General features: G+C 41.9%; 1 protein-coding gene and 25 non-coding genes across 29 annotated transcripts in view; 25 read left to right on the top strand and 1 right to left on the bottom strand.

Annotated features, from left to right (window-relative positions):
* Positions 1-9,608, top strand: part of asb13b (ankyrin repeat and SOCS box containing 13b) — a 44,125-nt gene extending 34,517 nt beyond the window's left edge. For 3 of the 4 annotated variants that reach the window (XM_062043040.1, XM_062043039.1, XM_062043036.1), the window contains exons 2-6: positions 14-213; positions 284-434; positions 3,533-3,667; positions 6,884-7,075; positions 8,905-9,607. In XM_062043040.1, the coding sequence (XP_061899024.1) occupies positions 121-213; positions 284-434; positions 3,533-3,667; positions 6,884-7,075; positions 8,905-9,053 (720 nt within the window). In that variant the 5' untranslated portion in view covers positions 14-120 and the 3' untranslated portion in view covers positions 9,054-9,607. Of the gene's footprint in view, positions 1-13; positions 214-283; positions 435-3,532; positions 3,668-6,883; positions 7,076-8,904 lie in introns of all 4 variants that reach the window. The other variant, XM_062043038.1, reaches the window with a different exon arrangement.
* A 3,266-nt stretch (positions 9,609-12,874) lies between these two features.
* On the bottom strand, positions 12,875-12,962 carry trnay-gua (transfer RNA tyrosine (anticodon GUA)). The gene is given in 2 exon segments: positions 12,875-12,910; positions 12,926-12,962. It is a non-coding gene; the product is annotated as a tRNA-Tyr (tRNA).
* Positions 12,963-15,192: 2,230 nt separating this feature from the next.
* Positions 15,193-15,280, top strand: trnay-gua (transfer RNA tyrosine (anticodon GUA)). Its single transcript is given in 2 exon segments — positions 15,193-15,229; positions 15,245-15,280. It is a non-coding gene; the product is annotated as a tRNA-Tyr (tRNA).
* Positions 15,281-15,617: 337 nt separating this feature from the next.
* On the top strand, positions 15,618-15,705 carry trnay-gua (transfer RNA tyrosine (anticodon GUA)). Its single transcript is given in 2 exon segments — positions 15,618-15,654; positions 15,670-15,705. It is a non-coding gene; the product is annotated as a tRNA-Tyr (tRNA).
* A 2,523-nt stretch (positions 15,706-18,228) lies between these two features.
* On the top strand, positions 18,229-18,316 carry trnay-gua (transfer RNA tyrosine (anticodon GUA)). Its single transcript is given in 2 exon segments — positions 18,229-18,265; positions 18,281-18,316. It is a non-coding gene; the product is annotated as a tRNA-Tyr (tRNA).
* A 351-nt stretch (positions 18,317-18,667) lies between these two features.
* Positions 18,668-18,755, top strand: trnay-gua (transfer RNA tyrosine (anticodon GUA)). Its single transcript is given in 2 exon segments — positions 18,668-18,704; positions 18,720-18,755. It is a non-coding gene; the product is annotated as a tRNA-Tyr (tRNA).
* A 349-nt stretch (positions 18,756-19,104) lies between these two features.
* trnay-gua (transfer RNA tyrosine (anticodon GUA)) lies at positions 19,105-19,192 on the top strand. Its single transcript is given in 2 exon segments — positions 19,105-19,141; positions 19,157-19,192. It is a non-coding gene; the product is annotated as a tRNA-Tyr (tRNA).
* A 356-nt stretch (positions 19,193-19,548) lies between these two features.
* Positions 19,549-19,636, top strand: trnay-gua (transfer RNA tyrosine (anticodon GUA)). Its single transcript is given in 2 exon segments — positions 19,549-19,585; positions 19,601-19,636. It is a non-coding gene; the product is annotated as a tRNA-Tyr (tRNA).
* A 338-nt stretch (positions 19,637-19,974) lies between these two features.
* Positions 19,975-20,062, top strand: trnay-gua (transfer RNA tyrosine (anticodon GUA)). The gene is given in 2 exon segments: positions 19,975-20,011; positions 20,027-20,062. It is a non-coding gene; the product is annotated as a tRNA-Tyr (tRNA).
* A 350-nt stretch (positions 20,063-20,412) lies between these two features.
* On the top strand, positions 20,413-20,500 carry trnay-gua (transfer RNA tyrosine (anticodon GUA)). The gene is given in 2 exon segments: positions 20,413-20,449; positions 20,465-20,500. It is a non-coding gene; the product is annotated as a tRNA-Tyr (tRNA).
* Positions 20,501-20,849: 349 nt separating this feature from the next.
* trnay-gua (transfer RNA tyrosine (anticodon GUA)) lies at positions 20,850-20,937 on the top strand. The gene is given in 2 exon segments: positions 20,850-20,886; positions 20,902-20,937. It is a non-coding gene; the product is annotated as a tRNA-Tyr (tRNA).
* Positions 20,938-21,293: 356 nt separating this feature from the next.
* trnay-gua (transfer RNA tyrosine (anticodon GUA)) lies at positions 21,294-21,381 on the top strand. Its single transcript is given in 2 exon segments — positions 21,294-21,330; positions 21,346-21,381. It is a non-coding gene; the product is annotated as a tRNA-Tyr (tRNA).
* Positions 21,382-21,719: 338 nt separating this feature from the next.
* On the top strand, positions 21,720-21,807 carry trnay-gua (transfer RNA tyrosine (anticodon GUA)). Its single transcript is given in 2 exon segments — positions 21,720-21,756; positions 21,772-21,807. It is a non-coding gene; the product is annotated as a tRNA-Tyr (tRNA).
* A 350-nt stretch (positions 21,808-22,157) lies between these two features.
* Positions 22,158-22,245, top strand: trnay-gua (transfer RNA tyrosine (anticodon GUA)). Its single transcript is given in 2 exon segments — positions 22,158-22,194; positions 22,210-22,245. It is a non-coding gene; the product is annotated as a tRNA-Tyr (tRNA).
* Positions 22,246-22,565: 320 nt separating this feature from the next.
* trnay-gua (transfer RNA tyrosine (anticodon GUA)) lies at positions 22,566-22,653 on the top strand. Its single transcript is given in 2 exon segments — positions 22,566-22,602; positions 22,618-22,653. It is a non-coding gene; the product is annotated as a tRNA-Tyr (tRNA).
* A 612-nt stretch (positions 22,654-23,265) lies between these two features.
* trnay-gua (transfer RNA tyrosine (anticodon GUA)) lies at positions 23,266-23,353 on the top strand. Its single transcript is given in 2 exon segments — positions 23,266-23,302; positions 23,318-23,353. It is a non-coding gene; the product is annotated as a tRNA-Tyr (tRNA).
* A 330-nt stretch (positions 23,354-23,683) lies between these two features.
* On the top strand, positions 23,684-23,771 carry trnay-gua (transfer RNA tyrosine (anticodon GUA)). The gene is given in 2 exon segments: positions 23,684-23,720; positions 23,736-23,771. It is a non-coding gene; the product is annotated as a tRNA-Tyr (tRNA).
* Positions 23,772-24,120: 349 nt separating this feature from the next.
* On the top strand, positions 24,121-24,208 carry trnay-gua (transfer RNA tyrosine (anticodon GUA)). The gene is given in 2 exon segments: positions 24,121-24,157; positions 24,173-24,208. It is a non-coding gene; the product is annotated as a tRNA-Tyr (tRNA).
* Positions 24,209-24,563: 355 nt separating this feature from the next.
* Positions 24,564-24,651, top strand: trnay-gua (transfer RNA tyrosine (anticodon GUA)). Its single transcript is given in 2 exon segments — positions 24,564-24,600; positions 24,616-24,651. It is a non-coding gene; the product is annotated as a tRNA-Tyr (tRNA).
* Positions 24,652-24,988: 337 nt separating this feature from the next.
* Positions 24,989-25,076, top strand: trnay-gua (transfer RNA tyrosine (anticodon GUA)). The gene is given in 2 exon segments: positions 24,989-25,025; positions 25,041-25,076. It is a non-coding gene; the product is annotated as a tRNA-Tyr (tRNA).
* A 350-nt stretch (positions 25,077-25,426) lies between these two features.
* trnay-gua (transfer RNA tyrosine (anticodon GUA)) lies at positions 25,427-25,514 on the top strand. The gene is given in 2 exon segments: positions 25,427-25,463; positions 25,479-25,514. It is a non-coding gene; the product is annotated as a tRNA-Tyr (tRNA).
* Positions 25,515-25,845: 331 nt separating this feature from the next.
* trnay-gua (transfer RNA tyrosine (anticodon GUA)) lies at positions 25,846-25,933 on the top strand. The gene is given in 2 exon segments: positions 25,846-25,882; positions 25,898-25,933. It is a non-coding gene; the product is annotated as a tRNA-Tyr (tRNA).
* A 352-nt stretch (positions 25,934-26,285) lies between these two features.
* On the top strand, positions 26,286-26,373 carry trnay-gua (transfer RNA tyrosine (anticodon GUA)). Its single transcript is given in 2 exon segments — positions 26,286-26,322; positions 26,338-26,373. It is a non-coding gene; the product is annotated as a tRNA-Tyr (tRNA).
* Positions 26,374-26,719: 346 nt separating this feature from the next.
* Positions 26,720-26,807, top strand: trnay-gua (transfer RNA tyrosine (anticodon GUA)). Its single transcript is given in 2 exon segments — positions 26,720-26,756; positions 26,772-26,807. It is a non-coding gene; the product is annotated as a tRNA-Tyr (tRNA).
* Positions 26,808-27,161: 354 nt separating this feature from the next.
* On the top strand, positions 27,162-27,249 carry trnay-gua (transfer RNA tyrosine (anticodon GUA)). Its single transcript is given in 2 exon segments — positions 27,162-27,198; positions 27,214-27,249. It is a non-coding gene; the product is annotated as a tRNA-Tyr (tRNA).
* A 344-nt stretch (positions 27,250-27,593) lies between these two features.
* On the top strand, positions 27,594-27,681 carry trnay-gua (transfer RNA tyrosine (anticodon GUA)). The gene is given in 2 exon segments: positions 27,594-27,630; positions 27,646-27,681. It is a non-coding gene; the product is annotated as a tRNA-Tyr (tRNA).
* Positions 27,682-27,716: the final 35 nt, after the last annotated feature.

Here is a 27,716-nt window from a genome sequence, read left to right as displayed (position 1 = left end):
TGCACATTCGTAGCCCATGGTCTCGGATTCTGGACTGATCGGTCCAAGGTCCATGAGGCGGCGGCCCAGGGAAGAGCGGTGCAGCTGCAGCAGCTGATTGAAAGCGGTGCGGCTGTGAACATGGTGGCCGTCGACTCCATCACGCCTTTACACGAAGCGTGCATACAGGGACACAGCCAGTGCGTCAAATTGCTGCTGGGCGCCGGCGCTCAGGTAAGATATTTAACATGGGGCGACTTCCTTCGCCGGCCTGTTATGACGTGCTCTCTGTGTTCCGCAACAGGTGGATGCTCGTAACATAGACGGAAGCACGCCTCTGTGCGACGCCTGTGCTGCTGGCAGTCTGGAGTGTGTCAAGCTGCTGCTGGAGTACGGAGCCACGGTCAATCCTCCGTTGTTTACCTTCTCGCCGCTTCATGAGGCGTGCATGGGAGGTGTGGGTCGAGTAGAAAATAACAAAAACGCCCGCCGGCCATAATATTACCCAGCAGGCACAAGACATTAAAACAACGTTGAGAACTTGCTGAATTAGGTCCTGACGTTGTGCTACTCAAACATAATGTTGAAACTACATGCTTTTTGACGACGTTTAATCAATGTCGGGTTCTGACGTTGATTTAACCATTGAATTTTGGTCATTTCCTAACCAATATTCTACAACACAAATACATTGTTGACACAACATGCTTTTTGACGACGTTTAATCAATGTTGGGTTCTGACGTTGATTTGACCATTGAAATTTGGTAATTTCCTAACCAATATTCTACAACACAAAAACGTTGAAACAACATGCTTTTTGACAATGTTTAATCAATGTTGGGTTGTGACGTTGATTTGACCATTGAATTTTGGTCATTTCCTAACCAATATTCTACCACACAAATACAACATTGAAACAACATGCTTTTTGATGACGTTTAATCAATGTTGGGTTCTGATGTTGATTTGACCATTGAATTTTGGTCATTTCCTACCAATATTCTACAAGACAAATACAACGTTGAAACAACATGCTTTTTGATGACGTTTAATAAGTATTGGGTTCTGACATTGATTTGACCATTGAATTTTGGTAATTTCCTAACCAATATTCTACAACACAAATACAACATTGAAACAACATGCTTTTTGATGACGGTTAATCAATTTTGGGTTCTGACGTTGATTTGACCATTGAAATTTGGTAATTTCCTAACCAATATTCTACAACACAAAAACGTTGAAACAACATGCTTTTGACGTTGATTTGACCATTGAATTTTGGTAATTTCCTACCAATATTCTACCACACAAATACAACATTGAAACAACATGCTTTTTGACAATGTTTAATCAATGTTGGGTTCTGACGTTGATTTGACCATTGAATTTTGGTCATTTCCTAACCAATATTCTACAACACAAATACAACATTGAAACAACATGCTTTTTGATGACGTTTAATCAATGTTGGGTTCTGATATTGATTTGTCCATTTAATTTTGGTCATTTCCTACCAATATTCTACAACACAAATACAACGTTGAAACAACATGCTTTTTGACGACGTTTAATCAATGTTGGGTTCTGACATTGATTTGACCATTGAATTTTGGTAATTTCCTAACCAATATTCTACAACACAAATACAACATTGAAACAACATGCTTTTTGATGACGGTTAATCAATGTTGGGTTGTGACGTTGATTTGACCATTGAATTTTGGTAATTTCCTACCAATATTCTACCACACAAATATAACGTTGAAACAACATGCTTTTTGACGTTGATTTGACCACTGAATTTTGGTAATTTCCTACCAATATTCTACCACACAAATACAACATTGAAACAACATGCTTTTTGACAATGTTTAATCAATGTTGGGTTCTGTCGTTAATTTGACCATAGAATTTTGGTCATTTCCTAACCAACATTCTACAACACAAATAGAACGTTGAAACAACATGCTTTTTGACGTTGATTTGACCACTGAATTTCGGTCATTTCCTAACCAGTATTTTACAACGCAAATACATTGTTGAAACAACATGCTTTTTGACGACGTTTAATCAATGTTGGGTTGTGACGTTGATTTGACCATTGAATTTTGGTAATTTCCTACCAATATTCTACCACACAAATACAACGTTGAAACAACATGCTTTTTGACGTTGATTTGACCACTGAATTTCGGTCATTTCCTAACCTATATTTTACAACACAAATACATTGTTGAAACAACATGCTTTTTGACGACGTTCAATCAATGTTGGGTTGTGACGTTGATTTGACCATTGAATTTTGGTCATTTCCTAACCAATATTCTACAACACAAATACAACGTTGAAACAACATGCTTTTTGACAACGTTTAATCAATGTTGGGTTCTGATATTGATTTGACCATTGAAATTTGGTCATTTCCTAACCAGTATTCTACAACACAAATACAACGTTGAAACAACATGCTTTTTGACGTTGATTTGACCATTGAATTTTGGTCATTTCCTAACCAATATTTTACAACACAAATACAACATTGAAACAACATGCTTTTTGACTTTGGTTTGACCATTGAATTTTGGTAATTTTCCAACCAATATTTTACAACACAAATACAAGGTTTAAACAACATGCTTTTGACGACGTTTAATCAATGTTGAGTTCTGACGTTGACTTGACCATTGAATTTTGGTCATTTTCTAACCAATATTTCACAACAAAAATACAACATTGAAACAACATGTTTTTTGACGTTGATTTGACCATTGAATTTTGGTCATTTCCTAACCAATATTTTACAGCACAAATACATGAAACAACATGCTTTTTGACGACGTTTATTCAATGCCAGGTTGTGACGTTGATTCGAACATTGAATTTTGGTAATTTCCTACCAATATTCTACAACACAAATACAACATTGAAACAACATGCTTTTGACCACGTTTAATCAATGTTGGGTTCTGATGTTGATTTGACCATTGGATTTTGGTTATTTCCTAAATAATATTTTAGAACACAAATACCACTTTGAAACAACATGCTTTTTGACGTTGATTTGACCATTGAATTTTGGTTATTTCCTAACCAATATTTTAGAACACAAATACAACATTGAAACAACATGCTTCTTGACAACGTTTAATCCATGTTGGGTTCTGATGTTGATTTGACCATTGAATTTTGGTCATTTCCCAACCAATTTTTTTTACAATACAAATACAACGTTGAAACAACATGCTTTTTGACTACGTTTATTCAATGTCAGGTTCTGACATTGATTTGACCTTTGGAAATTTGGTAATTTCCCAACCAACAACGTGGGACATCAACATTGTCTCAATTTACAAGTACAACTATTTTGCAACATTGTTTCATAGTCAGTTTTTTAAAGGACATGTATGTACAATCAACGTTGTATCAGTGTCTTGTGCCTGCTGAGCAGGCTTTGATGACAAAACAGAGCATTATCTTTGTGAAGGCAGATTTTGTGATACGGCTCTCGCTACATTGTGTACCTCATATTTGGGCTTATGTGTCCACAGGCAATTCTGATTGTGTCCAGCTGATGATCGACCGAGGAGCCTTCCTTGAGGCACACGACTGCCACTATGGTACGCCGCTCCATGTCGCTTGCGCCAGGCAACATTACGACTGCGCCAAAGTTCTCCTCAATGCAGGCAAGTGGGTATTTTAGCCATAGTCTCTATGCAGGCAGGGGCGTAGGAACCGGGGGGCACAAGGGGGACACGTCCCCTCCCCATATTGGAGAGGGACGCATTTGTCCCACCCCAAAAATATACATGCTTTTATTTTGAAAGCGCAACACAGGGTCATGTTACTTCCTTTTCTTAAGTGAGTCTGTATAGCAGATATGGGCATGTATAGAAACGTTATGATGTTCCTGAGTGGCTGGACAGGACAGAATAATAAATAAACAAAACAATTTTTAATTTTTTAGAATTGATTAAGAATCGTTATAAACAAGAATGGCGATTAATTCGAAAATCTAATAAATATTAGTGAAATGTTTTAGTGGTGGCATTTTGTAATGCCACCACTAAAAAAAATTAAAGATCAGCAGGACTTACCTTATCTTAAAGGGGAACTGCACTTTTTTTGGAATTTTGCCTGTCATTCACAATCAATATGAAAGACATGACCACGGATGGATTTTAAAAAAAACCCATTCTAAATCTTAAATAAACGTAAATAAAAGTCAGCTTGCAGCGCAGCCAATGGTAGCTCCACTTTTTCGCCCATAAAATCCGATAAATAACCATTCAAAAAGCGCCAACAATACTCCATTCACATTTGGTGACTTGAATATTAAGAAGTAGTAGTGATATTGTTATTATAAGCACTAACGCAGACAAACGGGGGTTGTATATTGTAGCGTCCCGGAAGAGTTAGTGCTGCAGAGGTTCTGGGTATTTGTTCTGTTGTGTTTGTGTTGTGTTACGGTGCGGATGTTCTCCCGAAATGTGTTTGTCATTCTTGTTTGGTGTGGGTTCACAGTGTGGCGCATATTTGTAACAGTGTTAAAGTTGTTTATACGGCCACCCTCAGTGTGACCTGTATGGCTGTTGACCAAGTATGCATTGCATTCACTTGTGTGTGTGAAAAGCCGTAGATACTATGTGACTTGGGCGGCACGCAAAGGCAGTGCCTTTAAGGTTTATGGCGCTCTGTACTACCCGCTAGAGAATGAAGAGTGCTTGAAACTCCGCATGTCAACATCTCCGTTTGGTGCCACACTAACAAAATACCAAAGCAACCTTTTCCAGATCAATACTGTATGAAAAAAATAGTCAACAACAGAAGGAGATAACGTCCGCAGGAACCTACCACATAGCGAAGGACATACACTACTTGATTTCCTATTATGCAGCTCATTTTTATTTGACACTTATTGAAATATCTTGTGTGACATCATGCACAAAAGTGCACTTTATTTGTTTGTAACTATTGTAGTGGCGTTCTGTACAAAAAGTGCACTTTAATTTAGTGTTGTTTTGATACCTCCAAGTTCTGTAAGCAGAACCTCCAGGTTCTGTAACAGCTTCTTCCCTCAGGCCGTAAGACTCTTGAACGCATCATAATTATCCCCTCAACTCCCCACAAAATGGATTAAGTCGCCGGAATAAAAAAGACAATATAACATACATCCATAAACGTGGATGCATATGAAAAAGTGCTATATATTTATCTGTACAGTAACCTATTTATTTATGTACATCTGCACCTTATTGCTTTTTTATCCTGCACTACCATGAGCTAATGCAACGAAATTTCGTTCTTATCTGTACTGTAAAGTTCAAATGTGAATGACAATAAAAAGGAAGTCTAGTTTAGTCTAGTCTAATATGTCATCTTGGTGACATCATGCACAAAAGTGCACTCATAGCTTGTTTTAAAATGTCTCTGACAATCTTGCACTTTCTGTTTTGAAATGACATGAATGTTTGTGCCACTGCTTAATAACTGTATAATAAATACAGTTTTGCTAAATTGACTTTGTTGTGATTTCCCTCTCTGCATGAAAGTTTAAAATAAGCATATATTAATGCAGTATGAAGAAGAATATTTTAATGTAGACACATAGAATCATCATACTGCTGTGATTATATGCATCAAGTGTTCATTCAAGGCTAAGGCAAAATATCGAGATATATATCGTGTATCGTGACATGGCCTAAAAATATCGAGATATTAATAAAAGGCCATATCGCCCAGCCCTACCTCAATGCAATCTTTGCTAGCGACTAAGAACAATGAACTGTTTCTTAAGTTATCATTGGAGGCCTCGAGGACAAGGAATAGCTAAACACGCCGTGGGAGGATACAAAAAAACCTAGCTAATCGCTAAGCTAGCGCTCTTGAATGTAAGTAAACAGGGGTGGGTGGATTGAGACAAATATCCACAGCCATGATTCCAAGTATAGTATCAGTATGTGGTCAATACTACAGTGGTTAGATCAACGTATATTTGCCCCGCTTCACGTGTTGCTTCCAATTGAATTCACTCAATTAAAAAAAGACTAAGCCACAAATATGTGGGATTCATTGTTTGGACATGTTAAGATACACAGGCTACACACAAAGTTTGGCCCTACGATAACAAGGTGGTATATGAAAACAAAGAAAGATTTGGGCGAAAGTTTTTGTTGAAAACCGAACCATACGGAAAGTGGGGTTTACGAGAATGGACGTACCACTGCACTGAAAAATACCTACTATGCGCATCTCCTATTGATGTGCAAATAACGCCGCCACGTTGCGGCCAAATCTGTCTTGTCAATGATGGACGCTTTTGACCTCCCTGCCTCCTCGACGACACCTGGAGTCAAATTTTGCTTGCATGCAGAACGGCCCCAGGCCTATAGACATCAACACACATCAACACACCCAAGACAATGGGCATACACACACACACACAGCTTCCCCCACCCCACGCCTTCACCACCGCTTGATTCCCCTTTGGGGTGATGGACGGCTGGCAGCGCTTCATAGCAGCAGTCGACCTCCAGGACCCCAACTCCCCCCCCACCCCCCTCTGTTGCGAGTTGTCATGATTAAATGTAACATGATAATGTGTGCATGACATGGAGGTTTTTTCCCACTCCAGACTAAGCCCCCTTAGGAGCCCAGTCTAGATTGTATTTTTTACTCATCTTTTTCCCCAGCGTTTTACCTTTTTCCCCACCTTTTACGGGGCGCCTCGTGGCGACCCATCAGCGTTCCTGTTCTGTAACCCTGTACACTGTTTGTTTGTCTAATCTTGAACGGGTTTGTGCTGAAAACATAGTTTCGTTGTACTTGTTGCAATGACAATAAAGACCTATCCTATCCTATCGTATCCTATCCTAAGATGATTTTTTTCCCTCGCTGTCAAGGTGCAAACGTGAACGCCGCCAAGCTGCACGAGACGGCCCTCCATCACGCGGCCAAGGCGAGGAACGTCCGCTTGATCGAGCTGCTCGTTGAGTTCGGTGCCAACTTGAACGCCAGAGACAACCTGGACAAGAAGCCGGTCCAGTACGCTGGTTTAGGATCACCTTCCTCCCTATGCTTTCAGTTCTACCAGGGTAGGTGTACATCAGGGCAGGGCGGAGTCCAACCTTTTTTTCCATTGGGGTCTACATATAAAATGTAAAGGTGTGGGGGCCCCTTTGATATTCTTCACTTCAACACGCTAAAATGATCCAAACTACAGCACTTTATTTCGGGCTTCAACATACTAAATACCTTATTTTTAAGGTTCCTAGACATAAACCTTCCAAACCTGCTCTGCTTTTGGAAATCGTTCACAATCATTATGAGAGACATGACAATCGATATATATATATTTTTGCATTCTAAATATGAAATAAATGCAATCAAAAGTTTGGTTACAAGGGAGCGTGTAGGAGCCGCGCATGTCCGCCTTTAAAGCCCTTAAAAAACATTGAGGTTTTATATACATGATGTAAGTATATATGTAATTTAGTAACACTTATAATAACATTTAATATTTGCGTATTTTGATCATTTTAAACATACCCGGCGCATTAATTAGCAAAAACGCATCACCACGTTTATTACTCACTGCAGACTTTATGAAAGCCAACAAACTAAATAAAACATCACACACTGTACAATGTCTGCTGTCATTAGGATACAGACTGCTAGGATGTTCACATAGTCCTATTTAGATGAAGAATGACTCAAGCCTCACGAAAAAAACAGGTTGGGGTGTGGGGGGCAAGCGTTTTTTTCGTGTCAATCTGGCCATTTACGGGTCCTAAAAGGCTGTCAAAATGTCCCAACTTGTCGGAATACCTACTCAGACTTCTTCTGTCCACGTGAGATGCATGATTTATGATCTACAATAAACTTACAGGGAGCAGGGAAGCGAGGAAGCAGCAGACCACTCGATTATGTAAACATAGGCACACAGGAAGTGATCGCAGTGCCGCTATAAATAATTTGTGTGCGTTAGAGCTTATAATAACAATATCACTAATACCGTAATTTCCGGACTATAAGCCGCTACTTTTTCCCCTCGTTCTGGTCCCTGCGGCTTATACAACGGTGCGGCTTATATACGGCCTGTTCTTCTCCGACACCGACGAAGAGGATTTTGGTGGTTTTAGTACACAGGAGGAAGACGATGAAACAATGATTAAAGACTGACTTTTCATATACCGGTAGGCTGGTTATTTTGATAACGTACAGGCGAGCACTTTGTATTACTTTGCACCGTTGTATTATTTGTACTCTGCATGAATGCTGTTCGCCATGTCAAAGATGTGAAAGTTTGATTGAATGATTGAAAGATTTATTGTTAATAAATGGGACGCTTTGCGTTCCCAAACAGTCATCTCTGTCCCGACAATCCCCTCCGTGGTAGCAGGAACCCCTATATACTACGGTAATTACACATCAAAACCCTGCGGCTTATAGTCGGGTGCGGCTTATGTATGGAGCAATCTGTATTTTCCCCTAAATTTAGCTGGTGCGGCTTATAGTCAGGTGCGGCTTATAGTCCGGAAATTACGGTACTTGTTAATATTCAAGTCACCAAATATAAATGGAGTATTGTTGGCGCTTTTTGAATGGTAATTTATTTGATTTTATGGGCGAAATAGAGGACCTCCCATTGGCTCTTCTGTAAGCTGACTTTTTTTTACATTTATTTACAAGTTAGAATGCATTAAAAAATACCCATCTGTCGTCATGTCTTTCATAATGATTGTGAATGATATGCAAAATTCCAATAAAAAGTGCAGTTCCCCTTTTAAGTTGTCTGAAACACAGAGAAAAAAGGAACCAGGAATTCACCAAAAAAAAAAAAGCATGTCAAGATACAAACTATGATACATATGAGTTCATTAGATGTGCCATGTAAAGATGTTGGTTGTTTTGTCTTCTGCAGACACACCCCTCAGTCTCCAGCAGATCAGCCGGGTGGTTTTGAGGAGGATCTTAGGCGTACGGGCGCTGGGTGTTTTCTCGAAGTTGGGTCTGCCCAATCGCATCGCAGGTTTTCTCTCGTACACGCCGCCTCCCGTTGTCAAAATCTGATGGAGCCATGGAGAACATTTTGACTGATAAAAGCTGTGAATTGGTCCTAGACAGGGGTCTCCGACTTTTTACCTTCTGGGAGTGACCATTACAAACTGTAAATGGCCCAGAGCCAATCATTTTTCTGGCATTTATTTTCATAGCTTAATTCAACCCAAGACTGAATGCATCTTTTTGTGGTGTGTCGTACGCTATTGTGGCAACTATAAGCCAGCTGCCATCCAACCTTGGAGATGCCGTGTTGCCAACTTGGCAACTTTCTTGCTAAATCTGGTGACTTTCCAACTCCCCTTCACTACTTTTGTTTTGTCAAAAAAAAAGACGAGCTGCAAATTTAGCGACTTTTTCAGATGCAGGCATGTGATTTGAACTTAATGAAAAAGACTGAAAATAAACCGGGGGTTTAGGGGCCGCTTCCTTGCTCCCTCTAACAGGCATGTGATTTGAACTTGATGAAAAACACTGAAAATAAGCCCCAAAGCTCCTGGTTTTTCAGCAATTGAATATGCAAAAAATTGCCAATAAAAAAGCACCATTTAAAGATGTTTTAGTGTTCAAAAAATTGAAAAATGATCAACAGAGTTCACATAAATACATACCCCATTCATCCGAATGAATCACTAGGTCTGTTTCAGTCACTATGTTATTTAGTCACTACAGTAATGACAACTTGTGTTCACATCCACAGGAACCACATGGGTTAGCCTACTCTATACAGTATTTACAACCTTACTAGTGTTCACTTCACAGCCACAGATGGTTCATCTAGTTATGTACATTATTTGCACATTACTTTGTCTGTTTCAGTCACTATGTTATTTAGTCACTACAGTAATGACAACTTGTGTTCATATCCACAGGAACCACATGGGTTAGCCTACTCTATACAGTATTTACAACCTTAGTAGTGTTCACTTCACAGCCACAGATGGTTCATCTAGTTATTTACATTATTTACGCATTACTTTGTCTGTTTCAGTCACTATGTTATTTAGTCACTACAGTAATTACAACTTGTGTCCACATCCACAGGAACCACATGGGTTAGCCTACTCTATACAGTATTTACAACCTTAGTAGTGTTCACTTCACAGCCACAGATGGTTCATCTAGTTATTTACATTATTTACGCATTACTTTGTCTGTTTCAGTCACTATGTTATTTAGTCACTACAGTAATTACAACTTGTGTTCACATCCACAGGAACCACATGGGTTAGCCTACTCTATACAGTATTTACAACCTTAGTAGTGTTCACTTCACAGCCACAGATGGTTCATCTAGTTATTTACATTATTTACGCATTACCTTGTCTGTTTCAGTCACTATGTTATTTAGTCACTACAGTAATTACAACTTGTGTTCACATCCACAGGAACCACATGGGTTAGCCTACTCTATACAGTATTTACAACAATTGATAATAACTATAGCAACTGCCCTTAAAGGCCTACTGAAACCCACTACTACAGACCACGCAGTCTGATAGTTTATATATCAATGATGAAATCTTAACATTATAACACATGCCAATATGGCCGGGTTAACTTATAAAGTGACATTTTAAATTTGCCGCTAAACTTCCGGTTCGAAACGCCTCTGAGGATGACGTATGCGCGTAACGTAGACCGGCGAACACGGGTATGCCTTCCACATTGAAGCCAATACGAAAAAGCTCTGTTTTCATTTCATAATTCCACAGTATTCTGGACATCTGTGTTCGTGAATCTGTTGCAATCATGTTCATTGCATTATGGAGAAAGAAGCTGAGCAAGCAAAGAAGAAAGTTGTCGGTGCGAAATGGACGTATTTTTCGAACGTAGTCAGCAACAACAGTACACAGCCGGCGCTTCTTTGTTTACATTCCCGAAAGATGCAGTCAAGATGGAAGAACTCGGATAACAGAGACTCTAACCAGGAGGACTTTTGACTTCGATACACAGACGCCTGTAGAGAACTGGGACAACACAGACTCTTACCAGGATTACTTTGATTTGGATGACAAAGACGCAGACGTGCTACTGTGAGTATGCAGCTTTGGCTTCTAAACATTTGATCGCTTGACCGTATGTGCGCAACTTTTTTTTGCGTATGTACGTAACTTTTTTAAAATATATAAGCTTTATGAACCTTGGGTTAGGTGAACGGTCTTTTGGGCTGAGTGATTGTGTGTGTTGATCAGGTGTTTGAATTGTATTGGCGTGTTCTATGGAGCTAGGAGCTAGCATAGGAGCTAGGAGTTAGCATAACAAAGACGTAGGTGTTTTTATGCAGGATTAATTTGTGTCATATTAAATATAAGCCTGGTTGTGTTGTGGCTAATAGAGTAAATATATGTCTTGTGTTTATTTACTGTTTTAGTCATTCCCAGCTGAATATCAGGTACCGTGAGTATGCAGCCTTGGCTGCTAAACATTTGATAGCTTGACCGTATGTGCGCGTCACGTACGTAACTTTTTAAAAATATATGAGCTTTATGAACCTTGGGTTAGGTGAACGGTCTTTTGGGCTGAGTGATTGTGTGTGTTGATCAGGTGTTTGAATTGTATTGGCGTGTTCTATGGAGCTAGGAGCTAGCATAGGAGCTAGGAGCTAGCATAACAAACACGCAGGTGTTTTTATGCAGGATTAATTTGTGGCATATTAAATATAAGCCTGGTTGTGTTGTGGCTAATAGAGTATATATATGTCTTGTGTTTATTTACTGTTGTAGTCATTCCCAGCTGAATATCAGGTACCGTGAGTATGCAGCCTTGGCTGCTAAACATTTGATAGCTTGACCGTATGTGCGCGTCACGTACGTAACTTTTTAAAAATATATAAGCTTTATGAACCTTGGGTTAGGTGAACGGTCTTTTGGGCTGAGTGATTGTGTGTGTTGATCAGGTGTTTGAATTGTATTGGCGTGTTCTATGGAGCTAGGAGCTAGCAGAGGAGCTAGCATAACAAACACGTAGGTGTTTTTATGCAGGATTAATTTGTGGCATATTAAATATAAGCCTGGTTGTGTTGTGGCTAATAGAGTATATATATGTCTTGTGTTTATTTACTGTTGTAGTCATTCCCAGCTGAATATCAGGTCACCCCCGGCTCTCACAGCATCTTCCCTATCTGAATAGCTTCAACTCCCCACTAGTCCTTCACTTGCACTTTACTCATCCACAAATCTTTCATCCTCGCTCAAATTAATGGGGAAATTGTCGCTTTCTCGGTCCGAATCTCTCTCACTTCATGCGGCCATCATTGTAAACAATAGGGAACTTTGCGTATATGTTCAACTGACTACGTCACACTACTTCCGGTAGGGGCAAGCCTTTTTTTTTATCAGATACCAAAAGTTGCAATCTTTATCGTCGTTGTTCTATACTAAATCCTTTCAGCAAAAATATGGCAATATCGCGAAATGATCAAGTATGACACATAGAATAGATCTGCTATCCCCGTTTAAATAAAAAAAATTCATTTCAGTAGGCCTTTAAGCATAAGATTTGTGTGATAATTTATACATAATTATTCTAACACACTGATAGTTTAAACTCTAGGACTCGTGTAAATAAAGAGACATTATTCTAAATAATTTGTTACGAACAATTCCTTATGTTTGTCTCCGAAATAGAACCGGTGGCTAGCATCACTTTGAAAGACAGCAATTCTTTAAATTCTCGGACTTGGCAGATGATAAGAATGTTTTTTTTCTTTCTGTGAGCTCGCCAGCTGGTTGTTATCCAATCCCTCCGGAAGCACAAAGGAATGTGTGCAGCTGTTCCGTTGGCATAATAAAAGAGGGGCTCCTTCAAGGGAACCGTCATTCTCTAAAATGTCCTTCGAGCCGGATTTGAACCAGCGACCTAAGGATTTCAGCATTCAGCCTCTACAGTCCTCCGCTCTACCAACTGAGCTATCGAAGGGTTGTGAAACCCGATCAGCTCTGCAGACACGTTCCACGGCCCAGCCCCCGCACTCCTCCGACAGCTCAGTTGGTCGTGTAGAAGACTGTTGACACAAAGTGTTGAAATCCAAAGGTCGCTGCTTCAAATCCAGCTCAAAGGAAATGTTTAGAGAATTTTCACATGGAGCAGGTCTATAAGGACACACCTAGAACACATTATTGTCACATTCCATTGTATTTCCCTTAACGTTTATCCAACCAGTCTTAGGACGTTTGCCGGGTCGTAACCACGTGAACTAGAGGCTCAGATGGTGAGCAAACATTAAATATGGTTACTTTTTAGTCACCTTTAGCACGGCAGTTTTTTCAAAGGTTTCGCGGTGAATACCCAACCCCCCACCACTACACTCACTTCCCCCAAAGCACATCAAATGAGTCTAATGACCCATCCCACAGCCCAGCCCCCTTGCCAATACCAGGCCTCCAATTTTAACTTTGTAAGGTCAAGGCAAGTGTTGCCTTAAAGGAGGGCTCATATTTATATATACAGTATATCTAAAAACAATGTTGAAAGATGGCACCTGATGGCCATAAGACGTAACTGCACTTTTTGTCCATATAGATAAAAATAGTGTTCATGTATGAGATCTAGGGCTGCCAATTATGGCCAAATAAATAATTAAGATAATTGTTATCAATATTGAAATCGTGATTACTGATTGTTAGGTAAAGCAGTGTTGGGGTGTAAACGTAATACCATCATGTCATTTGTAACGTCTAATAAAAAGACTATAGATAAACGTTATCCATATATCTTAAAACAAATATTAGTTTTATGCTTCAATAATATCCACTTGTCAGCTTTTTGTCATTACATGATGCCTTTATCTCTATTTTTACATATTGATAGAGGGAGGTTTTTTTTTAAATTATTTATTTAAGTTATGTACATTTATATGTACATGTAGATGTTGTATCGGGACAGATCTATTAAGAGTTTGAGCAGAAATATGTTGTATAGGACTTAACTACACACAATAACACATTAACAAAATGCCATGTCACATTAATGGTTTTTGAACTAATACCTTTGTGACATGAAAAAAACACAAGTAATGTAAAAAAAACCCCATGGTGTTTACTTTTTGATTTCAAAATAAAACAACAGTTTGGCCAACAAAATAAAAGAGGAGTGACACCTCTCAAATGGAATACACCATCTTCACAGCCTGCGTTCAATTCGATGAGACGACAAAACAGTTTAGCTAGTATTGATGTTATTGGAACACTGATACAGTTTGCAGTTAAATAAAGGAGGAGTGAACATCCCAGTAAACAAAGTAAAGACTTTATAAACAAGTTGTGAAAACATTCACCTCACATCGCCTGCTGCATGTTTCCTCACCTCATTAACTCTGTCACAGCAGCTGATGGATGCTGTAGTGAGAAAATAAAAGCAACACCTCTTAAACGCACGACGGGAAGCGTGGAAAAATGACGTTAAACCCAGCGCTTGGCTCCGTTTACTCCGAGGGAAAATCTCCGGAGCAAAGTCCGTGTCCTTAGTCCGCCATGATTATCAAGCCAAACGACGCTAGTGCGCATGCGCCTGACTTCCTATTTCCTAATGTGCATTAAGAAATGACGGGTTTTCGGTAATTGAAAAAATAGACAGTGTTACTAATTGTCTGGAATTTTATCGCAAATTATCATTATACCGTTTACCGTTACATCCCTCGTCCATTAGCAAGTAAAAAGTCAAGGGCGGTCACGACATGTTCTTGCCGCAAATGTTGGTCAAGTTTTTAGGGCATGACGGCAAATGACGAGGGCGGTCGCGGCATTTTCCGCGGTTGCCGTGGTTAAATTTGAGTCCTGCAATACGTTTCCTAGCTTTCATCCCTTCGATAGCTCAGTTGGTAGCGTGGAAGACTGTAGTGACAAAGTGCTAAAATCCTTAGGTCACTGGTTCAAATCCGGCTCGAAGGACATTTTTAGAAAGCTTACATACATGGAGGAGAGTGCAGAGAAAGAGGCTCCAAAAAGAAAAGACAAGACAAAGAGAGCAAGCAGGGAGAAGACTGGAGGGGTAAAAATGCGACCACCCTCACCAAGAGCCAAGCCAGAATACAGATAAAGTAGGTAAGTTACGGTTTAAAATGTATGTAAAAATGTTTGCTTCGCAGAGGGAGACCGTAGAGGTGAATTGCATAAATTCGAACACTGCAATACTTTCTGTACCTTTCATCCCTTCGATAGCTCACTTGGTAGAGCGGAGGACTGTAGTGACAAAGTGCTGAAATCCTTAGGTCGCCGGTTCAAATCCGGCTTGGAGGACATTTTTAGAGAGCTTACATACATGGAGGACAGTGCAGAGAAAGAGGCTCCAAAAAGTATAGACAAGACAAGGCAGGGAGAAGACTGGAGGGGAAAAAATGCGACCGCCCTCACCAAGAGCCAAGCCAGAATACAGATAAAGTAGTTTAGTTACGGTTTGAAATTAATGTAAAAATGTTTGTTTCGCAGAGGGAGACTGTAGAGGTGAATTGCTATAATTTTTAGGTCGCTGGTTCCAAATCAAGCTCAGACGAGAAAACATTAATAATGACGAGGGCGGTCGCGGCAGTTGGCGTGGTTAAATTCGAGGCCTGCAATACGTTTCCTAGCTTTCATCCCTTCGATAGCTCAGTTGGTAGAGCGGAGGACTGTAGTGACAAAGTGCTGAAATCCTTAGGTCGCTGGTTCAAATCCGGCTCGAAGGAAGTTTTTAGAGAGCTTACATACATGCTCCAAAAAGTATAGACAAGACAAGACAAAGGGAGAAGACTGGAGGGGAAAAAATGTGACCGCCCTCACCAAGAGCCGAGCCAGAATACAGATAAAGTAGTTAAAGGCCTACTGAAATGAATTTTTTTTATTTAAACGGGGATAGCAGATCTATTCTATGTGTCATACTTGATCATTTCGCGATATTGCCATATTTTTGCTGAAAGGATTTAGTATAGAACAACGACGATAAAGATTGCAACTTTTGGTATCTGATAAAAAAAAGGCTTGCACCTCCCGGAAGTAGCGTGACGTAGTCAGTTGAACATATACGCAAAGTTCCCTATTGTTTACAATGATGGCCGCATGAAGTGAGAGAGATTCGGACCGAGAAAGCGACAATTTCCCCATTAATTTGAGCGAGGATGAAAGATTTGTGGATGAGTAAAGTGCAAGTGAAGGACTAGTGGGGAGTTGAAGCTATTCAGATAGGGAAGATGCTGTGAGAGCCGGGGGTGACCTGATATTCAGCTGGGAATGACTACAACAGTAAATAAACACAAGACATATATATATACTCTATTAGCCACAACACAACCAGGCTTATATTTAATATGCCACAAATTAATCCTGCATAAAAACACCTGCGTGTTTGTTATGCTAGCTCCTAGCTCCTCTGCTAGCTCCTAGCTCCATAGAACACGCCAATACAATTCAAACACCTGATCAACACACACAATCACTCAGCCCAAAAGACCGTTTACCTAACCCAAAGTTCCTAAAGCTTATATATTTTTAAAAAGTTACGTACGTGACGCGCACATACGGTCAAGTTATCGAATGTTTAGCAGCCAACGCTGCATACTCACGGTACCTGATATTCAGCTGGGAATGACTACAACAGTAAATAAACACAAGACATATATATACTCTATTAGCCACAACACAACCAGGCTTATATTTAATATGCCACAAATTAATCCTGCATAATAACACCTGTGTGTTTGTTATGCTAGCTCCTAGCTCCTCTGCTAGCTCCTAGCTCCATAGAACACGCCAATACAATTCAAACACCTGATCAACACACACAATCACTCAGCCCAAAAGACCGTTCACCTAACCCAAGGTTCTACGTACGTGACGCGCACGTACGGTATGGTACGTGTTATGCTAGCTCCTAGCTCCTCTGCTAGCTCCTAGCTCCATAGAACACGCCAATACAATTCAAACACCTGATCAACACACACAATCACTCAGCCCAAAAGACCGTTCACCTAACCCAAGGTTCATAAAGCTTATATATTTTAAAAAAGTTACGTACGTGACGCGCACGTACGGTACGGTACGTGTTATGCTAGCTCCTAGCTCCTCTGCTAGCTCCTAGCTCCATAGAATACGCCAATACAATTCAAACACCTGATCAACACACACAATCACTCAGCCCAAAAGACCGTTCACCTAACCCAAGGTTCATAAAGCTTATATATTTTAAAAAATTTACGTACATACGCAAAAAAAAGCCAAAGCTGCATACTCACAGTAGCACGTCTGCGTCTTTGTCATCCAAATCAAAGTAATCCTGGTAAGAGTCTGTGTTGTCCCAGTTCTCTACAGGCGTCTGTGTACCCAAGTCAAAAGTCCTCCTGGTTAGAGTCTCTGTTATCCGAGTTCTTCCATCTTGACTGCATCTTTCGGGAATGTAAACAAAGAAGCGCCGGCTGTGTACTGTTGTGGCTGACTACGTTCGAAAAATACGTCCATTTCGCACCGACAACTTTCTTCTTTGCTTGCTCGGCTTCCTTCTCCATAATGCAATGAACATGATTGAAACAGATTCACGAACACAGATGTCCAGAATACTGTGGAATTATGAAATGAAAACAGAGCTTTTTCGTATCGGCTTCAATGTGGAAGGCATACCCGTGTTCGCCGGTCTACGTCACGCGCATACGTCATCCTCAGAGGCGTTTTGAACCGGAAGTTTAGCGGCAAATTTAAAATGTCACTTTATAAGTTAACCCGGCCGTATTGGCATGTGTTATAATGTTAAGATTTCATCATTGATATATAAACTATCAGACTGCGTGGTCGGTAGTAGTGGCTTTCAGTAGGCCTTTAAGTTACGGTTTGAAATTAATGTAAAAATGTTTGCTTAGCAGAGGGAGACTGTGGAGGTGAATTGCTGAAATTTTTAGGTCGCTGGTTCCAAATCCGGCTCGGAGGAGAAAACATTAATAATGACGAGGGCGGTCAAGACAAGACAAAGGGAGAACACTGGAGGGGAAAAAATGCGACCGCCCTCACCAAGAGCCAAGCCAGAACACAGATAAAGTAGTTAAGTTACGGTTTGAAATTTATGTAAAAATGTTTGCTTCGCAGAGGGAGACTGTAGAGGTGAATTGCTATAATGTTTAGGTCGCTGGTTCCAAATCCGGCTCAGACATTAATAATGACGAGGGCGGTCGCAGCAGTTGGCGTGGTTACATTCGAACCCTGCAATACATTCACAACTTTTCATCCGTTCGATAGCTCAGTTGGTAGAGCGGAGGACTGTAGTGACAAAGTGCTGAAATCCTTAGGTCGCTGGTTCAAATCCGGCTCGAAGGATATTTTTAGAGAGCTTATATACATGGAGGACAGTGCAGAGAAAGAGTTCCAAAAAGTGTAGACAAGACAAGACAAAGAGAGCAAGCAGGGAGAAGACTGGAGGGGGAAACAAATGCGACCGCCCTCACCAAGCGCCGAGCCAGAATACAGATGAAGTAGTTAAGTTACGGTTTGAAATTAATGTAAAAATGTTTGCTTCGCAGAGGGAGACTGTAGAGGTGAATTGCTATAATTTTTAGGTCGCTGGTTCCAAATCCGGCTCAGACGAGAAAACATTAATAATGACGAGGGCGGTCGCGGCAGTTGGCGTGGTTAAATTCGAGCCCTGCAATACGTTTCCTAGCTTTCATCCCTTCGATAGCTCAGTTGGTAGAGCGGAGGACTGTAGTGACAAAGTGCTGAAATCCTTAGGTCGCTGGTTCAAATCTGGCTCGAAGGACATTTTTAGAGAGTTTACATACATGGAGGACAGTGCAGAGAAAGAGCTCCAAAAAGTATAGACAAGACAAGACAAAGAGAGCAAGCAGGGAGAAGACTGGAGGTGTAAAAATGCGACCGCCCACACAGAGAGCCAACCTAGAATACAGTTAAAGTAGTTAAGTTACAGTTTGAAATTTATGTAAAAATGTTTGCTTCACAGAGGGAGACTGTAGAGGTGAATTGCTATAATTTTTAGGTTGCTGGTTCCAAATCCGGCTCAGAGGAGAAAACATTAATAATAACAAGGGCGGTCACGGCAGTAGGCGCGGTTACATCCGAACCCTGCAATATGTTCTGTCCCTTTCATCCCTTCGATAGCTCAGTTGGTAGAGCGGAGGACTGTAGTGACAAAGTGCTGAAATCCTTAGGTCGCTGGTTCAAATCCGGCTCGAAGGACACTTTTAGAGAGCTTCCATACATGAAGGACAGTGCAGAGAAAGAGGCTCCAAAAAGTATAGACAAGACAAGACAAAGAGAGCAAGCAGGGAGAAGACTGGAGGGGGAAACAAATGCGACCGCCCTGACCAAGCGCCGAGCCAGAATACAGAACAGATGAAGTAGTTAAGTTACGATTGAAATTAATGTAAAAATGTTTGCTTCGCAGAGGGAGACTGTAGAGGTGAATTGCTATAATTTTTAGGTCGCTGGTTCCAAATCCGGCTCAGACGAGAAAACATTAATAATGGCGAGGGCGGTAGCGGCAGTTGGCGTGGTTAAATTCGAGGCCTGCAATACGTTTCCTAGCTTTCATCCCTTCGATAGCTCAGTTGGTAGAGCGGAGGACTGTAGTGACGAAGTGCTGAAATCCTTAGGTCGCTGGTTCAAATCCGGCTCGAAGGACATTTTTAGAGAGTTTACATACATGGAGGACAGTGCAGAGAAAGAGTTCCAAAAAGTATAGACAAGACAAGACAAAGGGAGAAGACTGGAGGGGGAAAAATGCGACCGCCCTCACCAAGAGCCAAGCCAGAATACAGATAAAGTAGTTAAGTTACGGTTTGAAATGTATGTAAAAATGTTTGCTTCGCAGAGGGAGACTGTAGAGGTGAATTGGTATAATTTTTAGGTTGCTGGTTCCAAATCCGGGACAAAGGAGAAAACATTAATAATAACGAGGGCGGTCACGGCAGTAGGCGCGGTTACATCCGAACCCTGCAATATGTTCTGTCCCTTTCATCCCTTCGATAGCTCAGTTGGTAGAGCGGAGGACTGTAGTGACAAAGTGCTGAAATCCTTAGGTCGCTGGTTCAAATCCGGCTCGAAGGACACTTTTAGAGAGCTTCCATACATGGAGGACAGTGCAGAGAAAGAGGCTCCAAAAAGTATAGACAAGACAAGACAAAGAGAGCAAGCAGGGAGAAGACTGGAGGGGAAAAAATGCGACCGCCCTGACCAAGAGCCAAGCCAGAATACAGATAAAGTAGTTAAGTTACGGTTTGAAATTAATGTAAAAATGTTTGTTTCGCAGAGGTAGACTGTAGAGGTGAATTGCTATAATTTTTAGGTCGCTGGTTCCAAATCAAGCTCAGACGAGAAAACATTAATAATGACGAGGGCGGTCGCGGCAGTTGGCGTGGTTACATTCGAGCCCTGCAATATGTTTCCTAGCTTTCATCCCTTCGATAGCTCAGTTGGTAGAGCGGAGGACTGTAGTGACAAAGTGCTGAAATCCTTAGGTCGCTGGTTCAAATCCGGCTCGAAGGACATTTTTAGAGAGTTTACATACATGGAGGACAGTGCAGAGAAAGAGCTCCAAAAAGTATAGACAAGACAAGACAAAGAGAGCAAGCAGGGAGAAGACTGGAGGTGTAAAAATGCGACCGCCCACACAGAGAGCCAACCTAGAATACAGTTAAAGTAGTTAAGTTACGGTTTGAAATTTATGTAAAAATGTTTGCTTCGCAGAGGGAGACTGTAGAGGTGAATTGCTATAATTTTTAGGTTGCTGGTTCCAAATCCGGCTCAGAGGAGAAAACATTAATAATAACGAGGGCGGTCACGGCAGTAGGCGCGGTTACATCCGAACCCTGCAATATGTTCTGTCCCTTTCATCCCTTCGATAGCTCAGTTGGTAGAGCGGAGGACTGTAGTGACAAAGTGCTGAAATCCTTAGGTCGCTGGTTCAAATCCGGCTCGAAGGACACTTTTAGAGAGCTTCCATACATGGAGGACAGTGCAGAGAAAGAGGCTCCAAAAAGTATAGACAAGACAAGACAAAGAGAGCAAGCAGGGAGAAGACTGGAGGGGGAAACAAATGCGACCGCCCTGACCAAGCGCCGAGCCAGAATACAGAACAGATGAAGTAGTTAAGTTACGATTGAAATTAATGTAAAAATGTTTGCTTCGCAGAGGGAGACTGTAGAGGTGAATTGCTATAATTTTTAGGTCGCTGGTTCCAAATCCGGCTCAGACGAGAAAACATTAATAATGGCGAGGGCGGTCGCGGCAGTTGGCGTGGTTAAATTCGAGGCCTGCAATACGTTTCCTAGCTTTCATCCCTTCGATAGCTCAGTTGGTAGAGCGGAGGACTGTAGTGACGAAGTGCTGAAATCCTTAGGTCGCTGGTTCAAATCTGGCTCGAAGGACATTTTTAGAGAGTTTACATACATGGAGGACAGTGCAGAGAAAGAGTTCCAAAAAGTATAGACAAGACAAGACAAAGGGAGAAGACTGGAGGGGGAAAAATGCGACCGCCCTCACCAAGAGCCAAGCCAGAATACAGATAAAGTAGTTAAGTTACGGTTTGAAATGTATGTAAAAATGTTTGCTTCGCAGAGGGAGACTGTAGAGGTGAATTGGTATAATTTTTAGGTTGCTGGTTCCAAATCCGGGACAAAGGAGAAAACATTAATAATAACGAGGGCGGTCACGGCAGTAGGCGCGGTTACATCCGAACCCTGCAATATGTTCTGTCCCTTTCATCCCTTCGATAGCTCAGTTGGTAGAGCGGAGGACTGTAGTGACAAAGTGCTGAAATCCTTAGGTCGCTGGTTCAAATCCGGCTCGAAGGACACTTTTAGAGAGCTTACATACATGGAGGACAGTGCAGAGAAAGAGGCTCCAAAAAGTATAGACAAGACAAGACAAAGAGAGCAAGCAGGGAGAAGACTGGAGGGGAAAAAATGCGACCGCCCTGACCAAGAGCCAAGCCAGAATACAGATAAAGTAGTTAAGTTACGGTTTGAAATTAGTGTAAAAATGTTTGTTTCGCAGAGGGAGACTGTAGAGGTGAATTGCTATAATTTTTAGGTCGCTGGTTCCAAATCAAGCTCAGACGAGAAAACATTAATAATGACGAGGGCGGTCGCGGCAGTTGGCGTGGTTACATTCGAGCCCTGCCATACGTTTCCTGGCTTTCATCCCTTCGATAGCTCAGTTGGTAGAGCGGAGGACTGTAGTGACAAAGTGCTGAAATCCTTAGGTCGCTGGTTCAAATCCGGCTCGAAGGACATTTTTAGAGAGCTTACATACATGCTCCAAAAAGTATAGACAAGACAAGACAAAGGGAGCAAGCAGGGAGAAGACTGGAGGGGAAAAAATGCGACCGCCCTCACCAAGAGCCAAGCCAGAACACAGATAAAGTAGTTAAGTTACGATTTGAAATTTATGTAAAAATGTTTGCTTCGCAGAGGGAGACTGTAGAGGTGAATTGCTACAATGTTTAGGTCGCTGGTTCCAAATCCGGCTCAGACATTAATAATGACGAGGGCGGTCGCAGCAGTTGGCGTGGTTACATTCGAACCCTGCAATACATTCACAACTTTTCATCCCTTCGATAGCTCAGTTGGTAGAGCGGAGGACTGTAGTGACAAAGTGCTGAAATCCTTAGGTCGCTGGTTCAAATCCGGCTCGAAGGACATTTTTGGAGAGCTTACATACATGGAGGACAGTTCAGAGAAAGAGCTCCAAAAAGTATAGACAAGACAAGACAAAGAGAGCAAGCAGGGAGAAGACTGGAGGGGTAAAAATGCGACCACCCACACAGAGAGCCAACCTAGAATACAGTTAAAGTAGTTAAGTTACGGTTTGAAATTGATGTAAAAATGTTTGCTTCGCAGAGGGAGACTGTGGAGGTGAATTGGTATAATTTTTAGGTTGTTGGTTCCAAATCCGGCTCAGAGGAGAAAACATTAATAATAACGAGGGAGGTCACGGCAGTAGGCGCGGTTACATCAGAACCCTGCAATATGTTCTGTACCTTTCATCCCTTCGATAGCTCAGTTGGTAGAAATGCGACCACCCTCACAGAGAGCCAACCTAGAATACAGATAAAGTAGTTAAGTTACGGTTTGAAATTAATGTAAAAATGTTTGCTTCGCAGAGGGAGACTGTAGAGGTGAATTTCTATCATTTTTAGGTCGCTGGTTCCAAATCCGGCTCAGACGAGAAAACATTAATAATGGCGAGGGCGGTCGCGGCAGTTGGCGTGGTTAAATTCGAGCCCTGCAATACGTTTCCTGGCTTTCATCCCTTCGATAGCTCAGTTGGTAGAGCGGAGGACTGTAGTGATAAAGTGCTGAAATCCTTAGGTCGCTGGTTCAAATCCGGCTCGAAGGACATTTTTAGAGAGCTTACATACATGGAGGACAGTGCAGAGAAAGAGTTCCAAAAAGTATAGACAAGACAAGACAAAGGGAGAAGACTGGAGGGGAAAAAATGCGACCGCCCTCACCAAGAGCCAAGCCAGAACACAGATAAAGTAGTTAAGTTACGGTTTGAAATTCATGTAAAAATGTTTGCTTCGCAGAGGGAGACTGTAGAGGTGAATTGCTATAATGTTTAGGTCGCTGGTTCCAAATCCGGCTCAGACATTAATAATGACGAGGGCAGTCGCAGCAGTTGGCGTGGTTACATTCGAACCCTGCAATACATTCACAACTTTTCATCCCTTCGATAGCTCAGTTGGTAGAGCGGAGGACTGTAGTGACAAAGTGCTGAAATCCTTAGGTCGCTGGTTCAAATCCGGCTCGAAGGATATTTTTAGAGAGCTTACATACATGGAGGACAGTGCAGAGAAAGAACTCCAAAAAGTGTAGACAAGACAAGACAAAGAGAGCAAGCAGAGAAGACTGGAGGGGGAAACAAATGCGACCGCCCTCACCAAGCGCCGAGCCAGAATACAGATGAAGTAGTTAAGTTACGGTTTGAAATTAATGTAAAAATGTTTCCTTCGCAGAGGGAGACTGTAGAGGTGAATTGCTATAATTTTTAGGTCGCTGCTTCCAAATCAAGCTCAGACGAGAAAACATTAATAATGACGAGGGCGGTCGCGGCAGTTGGCGTGGTTACATTCGAACCCTGCAATATGTTCTGTCCCTTTCATCCCTTCGATAGCTCAGTTGGTAGAGCGGAGGACTGTAGTGACAAAGTGCTGAAATCCTTAGGTCGCTGGTTCAAATCCGGCTCGAAGGATATTTTTAGAGAGCTTACATACATGGAGGACAGTGCAGAGAAAGAGCTCCAAAAAGTATAGACAAGACAAGACAAAGAGAGCAAGCAGGGAGAAGACTGGAGGGGGAAACAAATGCGACCGCCCTCACCAAGCGCCGAGCCAGAATACAGAACAGATGAAGTAGTTAAGTTACGATTGAAATTAATATAAAAATGTTTGCTTCGCAGAGGGAGACTGTAGAGGTGAATTGCTATAATTTTTAGGTCGCTGGTTCCAAATCCGGCTCAGACGAGAAAACATTAATAATGGCGAGGGCGGTCGCGGCAGTTGGCGTGGTTACATTCGAGGCCTGCAATACATTTCCTAGCTTTCACCTCTTCGATAGCTCAGTTGGTAGAGCGGAGGACTGTAGTGACAAAGTGCTGAAATCCTTAGGTCGCTGGTTCAAATCCGGCTCGAAGGACATTTTAGAGAGTTTACATACATGGAGGACAGTGCAGAGAAAGAGTTCCAAAAAGTATAGACAAGACAAGACAAAGGGAGAAGACTGGAGGGGGGAAAATGCGACCGCCCTCACCAAGAGCCAAGCCAGAATACAGATAAAGTAGTTAAGTTACGGTTTGAAATGTATGTAAAAATGTTTGCTTCGCAGAGGGAGACTGTAGAGGTGAATTGCTATAATTTTTAGGTTGCTGGTTCCAAATCCGGGACAGAGGAGAAAACATTAATAATAACGAGGGCGGTCACGGCAGTAGGCGCGGTTACATCCGAACCCTGCAATATGTTCTGTCCCTTTCATCCCTTCGATAGCTCAGTTGGTAGAGCGGAGGACTGTAGTGACAAAGTGCTGAAATCCTTAGGTCGCTGGTTCAAATCCGGCTCGAAGGACACTTTTAGAGAGCTTACATACATGGAGGACAGTGCAGAGAAAGAGGCTCCAAAAAGTATAGACAAGACAAGACAAAGAGAGCAAGCAGGGAGAAGACTGGAGGGGAAAAAATGCGACCGCCCTGACCAAGAGCCAAGCCAGAATACAGATAAAGTAGTTAAGTTACGGTTTGAAATTAATGTCAAAATGTTTGCTTCGCAGAGGGAGACTGTAGAGGTGAATTTCTATCATTTTTAGGTCGCTGGTTCCAAATCCGGCTCAGACGAGAAAACATTAATAATGACGACGGCGGTCGCGGCAGTTGGCGTGGTTAAATTCGAGCCCTGCAATACGTTTCCTGGCTTTCATCCCTTCGATAGCTCAGTTGGTAGAGCGGAGGACTGTAGTGATAAAGTGCTGAAATCCTTAGGTCGCTGGTTCAAATCCGGCTCGAAGGACATTTTTAGAGAGCTTACATACATGGAGGACAGTGCAGAGAAAGAGTTCCAAAAATTATAGACAAGACAAGACAAAGGGAGAAGACTGGAGGGGAAAAAATGCGACCGCCCTCACCAAGAGCCAAGCCAGAACACAGATAAAGTAGTTAAGTTACGGTTTGAAATTTATGTAAAAATGTTTGCTTCGCAGAGGGAGACTGTAGAGGTGAATTGCTATAATGTTTAGGTCGCTGGTTCCAAATCCGGCTCAGACATTAATAATGACGAGGGCGGTCGCAGCAGTTGGCGTGGTTACATTCGAACCCCTGCAATACGTTTCCTAGCTTTCATCCCTTCGATAGCTCAGTTGGTAGAGCGGAGGACTGTAGTGACAAAGTGCTGAAATCCTTAGGTCGCTGGTTCAAATCCAGCTCGAAGGATATTTTTAGAGAGCTTACATACATGGAGGACAGTGCAGAGAAAGAGTTCCAAAAAGTGTAGACAAGACAAGACAAAGAGAGCAAGCAGGGAGAAGACTGGAGGGGGAAACAAATGCGACCGCCCCTCACCAAGCGCCGAGCCAGAATACAGATGAAGTAGTTAAGTTACGGTTTGAAATTAATGTAAAAATGTTTGTTTCGCAGAGGTAGACTGTAGAGGTGAATTGCTATAATTTTTAGGTCGCTGGTTCCAAATCAAGCTCAGACGAGAAAACATTAATAATGACGAGGGCGGTCGCGGCAGTTGGCGTGGTTAAATTAGAGCCCTGCAATATGTTTCCTAGCTTTCATCCCTTCGATAGCTCAGTTGGTAGAGCAGAGGACTGTAGTGACAAAGTGCTGAAATCCTTAGGTCGCTGGTTCAAATCCGGCTTGAAGGACATTTTTAGAGAGTTTACATACATGGAGGACAGTGCAGAGAAAGAGCTCCAAAAAGTATAAAACAAGACAAAGAGAGCAAGCAGGGAGAAGACTGGAGGTGTAAAAATGCGACCCGCCCACACAGAGAGCCAACCTAGAATACAGTTAAAGTAGTTAAGTTACGGTTTGAAATTTATGTAAAAATGTTTGCTTCGCAGAGGGAGACTGTAGAGGTGAATTGCTATAATTTTTAGGTTGCTGGTTCCAAATCCGGCTCAGAGGAGAAAACATTAATAATAACGAGGGCGGTCACGGCAGTAGGCGCGGTTACATCCGAACCCTGCAATATGTTCTGTCCCTTTCATCCCTTCGATAGCTCAGTTGGTAGAGCGGAGGACTGTAGTGACAAAGTGCTGAAATCCTTAGGTCGCTGGTTCAAATCCGGCTCGAAGGACACTTTTAGAGAGCTTCCATACATGGAGGACAGTGCAGAGAAAGAGGCTCCAAAAAGTATAGACAAGACAAGACAAAGAGAGCAAGCAGGGAGAAGACTGGAGGGGGAAACAAATGCGACCGCCCCTCACCAAGCGCCGAGCCAGAATACAGATGAAGTAGTTAAGTTACGGTTTGAAATTAATGTAAAAATGTTTGTTTCGCAGAGGTAGACTGTAGAGGTGAATTGCTATAATTTTTAGGTCGCTGGTTCCAAATCAAGCTCAGACGAGAAAACATTAATAATGACGAGGGCGGTCGCCGGCAGTTGGCGTGGTTAAATTAGAGCCCTGCAATATGTTTCCTAGCTTTCATCCCTTCGATAGCTCAGTTGGTAGAGCAGAGGACTGTAGTGACAAAGTGCTGAAATCCTTAGGTCGCTGGTTCAAATCCGGCTTGAAGGACATTTTTAGAGAGTTTACATACATGGAGGACAGTGCAGAGAAAGAGCTCCAAAAAGTATAAACAAGACAAAGAGAGCAAGCAGGGAGAAGACTGGAGGTGTAAAAATGCGACCGCCCACACAGAGAGCCAACCTAGAATACAGTTAAAGTAGTTAAGTTACGGTTTGAAATTTATGTAAAAATGTTTGCTTCGCAGAGGGAGACTGTAGAGGTGAATTGCTATAATTTTTAGGTTGCTGGTTCCAAATCCGGCTCAGAGGAGAAAACATTAATAATAACGAGGGCGGTCACGGCAGTAGGCGCGGTTACATCCGAACCCTGCAATATGTTCTGTCCCTTTCATCCCTTCGATAGCTCAGTTGGTAGAGCGGAGGACTGTAGTGACAAAGTGCTGAAATCCTTAGGTCGCTGGTTCAAATCCGGCTCGAAGGACACTTTTAGAGAGCTTCCATACATGGAGGACAGTG

The sequence above is a fragment of the Entelurus aequoreus genome, linkage group LG03, assembly GCF_033978785.1.
Source record: "Entelurus aequoreus isolate RoL-2023_Sb linkage group LG03, RoL_Eaeq_v1.1, whole genome shotgun sequence".
Classification (NCBI taxonomy): Eukaryota; Metazoa; Chordata; class Actinopteri; order Syngnathiformes; family Syngnathidae; genus Entelurus; species Entelurus aequoreus.
Note: the sequence above shows the minus strand (reverse complement) of the source record. Positions and strands in the feature narration are given on the sequence as shown.